We start from the raw sequence: 2,020 nt of genomic DNA on the forward strand, positions 1-2,020 counted from the left end.
TTTTTTTTTTTTTTTTTTTTTTTTTTTTTAATCTTTTTCGTCGTTTGGAGTGCGGGTAAGGGTTACAGACAATTAAGAGAAAAACATATTACAACTGAGTTAAGTTGTGGGTGTCTAATCTTCCTGTTTGATTACAAGAGAAATAAATAGATAAATAAATAAATAGAAAAAAGGTGATACTGGTGAATTAACCAAACGTAAAAAGAAAAGAGAAGAAAAAACAAGAAAAAGAAAAAAAGAAGAAACAAGAAACAAGAAAGGAATTCAATTTTAACGTACATTGAACAAAGATGGGCTCATTCGCTGAAGGAAATAATTCTACAACCACATGGAGCTCACTTTTTCTTCCTATCGAAGATGAGGTGATGTTTGCATCCTTCACCACACTCTTTTCACCCCTTCAGTTATCACCATCGCAAGAGGAACAACAAGAACAACAACAATATCAACCATCATCACAACGGGAAGGACCTGGAGTGAATATCACTCAATTTTCTCCAAAAGAAAAGGAAGATTCACCCCTTCGCGTTGATGATTCTGATGCTACCCGATCGCCTCTCTTCGCTCTCTGTGGAGAACGTGCGGATGCTGTTGTTTGTGTTTTGGAAAACCGTCAGGTGGTTTTTTTTGATTTAAAGAGTGAAGTTATGGGACCAAGAGAAGTTCGTCGATTAAATGCGATGAAAAATTTACGAGGATGTCAATACTCCAAGGCCACCTGTGCCTCTTTAATTCCATTAGATATTTGTTATATGTGCAGAGCCCCTGCGGTGTCGATTCCCTCCGCCGCTTCTAAAGCAATGGGTGATGCCACCACCGCCGTATTGATGACAACGAGATTCGCTCAGTCGTCTAATGATCCCGTTTATCTTCGCGGGGTCGTGGGTTCAACTGACGGTCGCGTGGATGTTTTCTCTGAACACAGTTACGTGTTTGGATTTGTCGCTCATGACTCACCTGTGGTCGCAGTGAGTGCTATTTGCAGTGGAACAGATAATCATAGTGATGATTATAATAATATAAATATTAATAATAGAGATGAAATGTTGGATAATAAAAATAAACAATTAGAGAAACGTCGATTTGAAGATGTTACAGCTAATATGGGATTTGTTACTTGTGGTTCAGATGGTGTGGTATATGTATGGAAACGACAAGATCTCTACTTAAAACCACAAATGTTTGATAAGAGTGCATTCTTCTCCCGTACTATTATGTGGTATGTGGTACAACCCTGTAGTCGAGATTGGATGTTAAGTGGTATGGGAAATGCACGGGAATCATTAGTGGTCCACACCACACCAGGATTAGAACATGAACTCCGTGTACGCAGCAGTGTGACCTTTGAAGATGTGGAACCACGTGTATTATTGCCAGGTTCCTGCTTTACACGCACCACCGCACTGGCAGCTAATAATGAAATGGCACTCGTCGCCCGTGGTCGTGATGTATTTGCGGTGACTCTCTCTGAATCCCAATGTGATCGCATCTTCACCGCACAGCATACCGTAACAGGAATGTACATGGCGAATAGAGACATGGCAGCGGCGACGTGTGATAATGGTGGTCTCTTGTATGTGTTGACATTACGGCCTGTTGGTCTATTGGGATGTTATCATGTGCAGTGTGGTGGTCCTATTCGATCTGTCTCTATGCATACCGCCTCGCGTCTCATTACGGTGGTGGGCGGCGATGGCACTGTGGAGGTGGCGCGAATGCCGGATGAATGGGAATCGGTTGAAGAGGAAACAAACGGGTCCGTTCGTGTTGGGGCAGCGGGTAAGGGATGTGTGCCGTATGCTGGTGTGATGGATTCCGTTGCGGCCGCTCGGGTGCTGCACTCACTTGCGCAGATGCAGAGACCAGACCGCACTGCACGGAATGAAGGCGAAGAGGCCGCCGCGCAGGAATCTCTGTGGCTTGCACGCATGGGAGTGCCAGAAGAGGCAAATGTGTATCTCCACCGCACTGCTGGAGTGGTGTGAAAAAAAAAAAAAAAAAAAAAAAAAAAAAACGCACA

The 2,020-nt window shown here is 43.5% G+C and overlaps 1 protein-coding gene across 1 annotated transcript; it reads left to right on the forward strand.

Annotated features, from left to right (window-relative positions):
• Window positions 1-290: 290 nt before the first annotated feature.
• Window positions 291-1,985, forward strand: TM35_000181450 (uncharacterized protein; the record flags this gene model as incomplete). Its single annotated transcript, XM_029026458.1, has 1 exon — window positions 291-1,985. The coding sequence occupies one exon, from the start codon at window positions 291-293 to the stop codon at window positions 1,983-1,985; it is 1,695 nt and encodes a 564-aa protein (XP_028882154.1).
• Window positions 1,986-2,020: the final 35 nt, after the last annotated feature.

This window comes from Trypanosoma theileri (assembly GCF_002087225.1).
Source record: "Trypanosoma theileri isolate Edinburgh chromosome Unknown TM35_Tth_18_V1, whole genome shotgun sequence".
Lineage (NCBI taxonomy): Eukaryota > Euglenozoa > Kinetoplastea > Trypanosomatida > Trypanosomatidae > Trypanosoma > Trypanosoma theileri.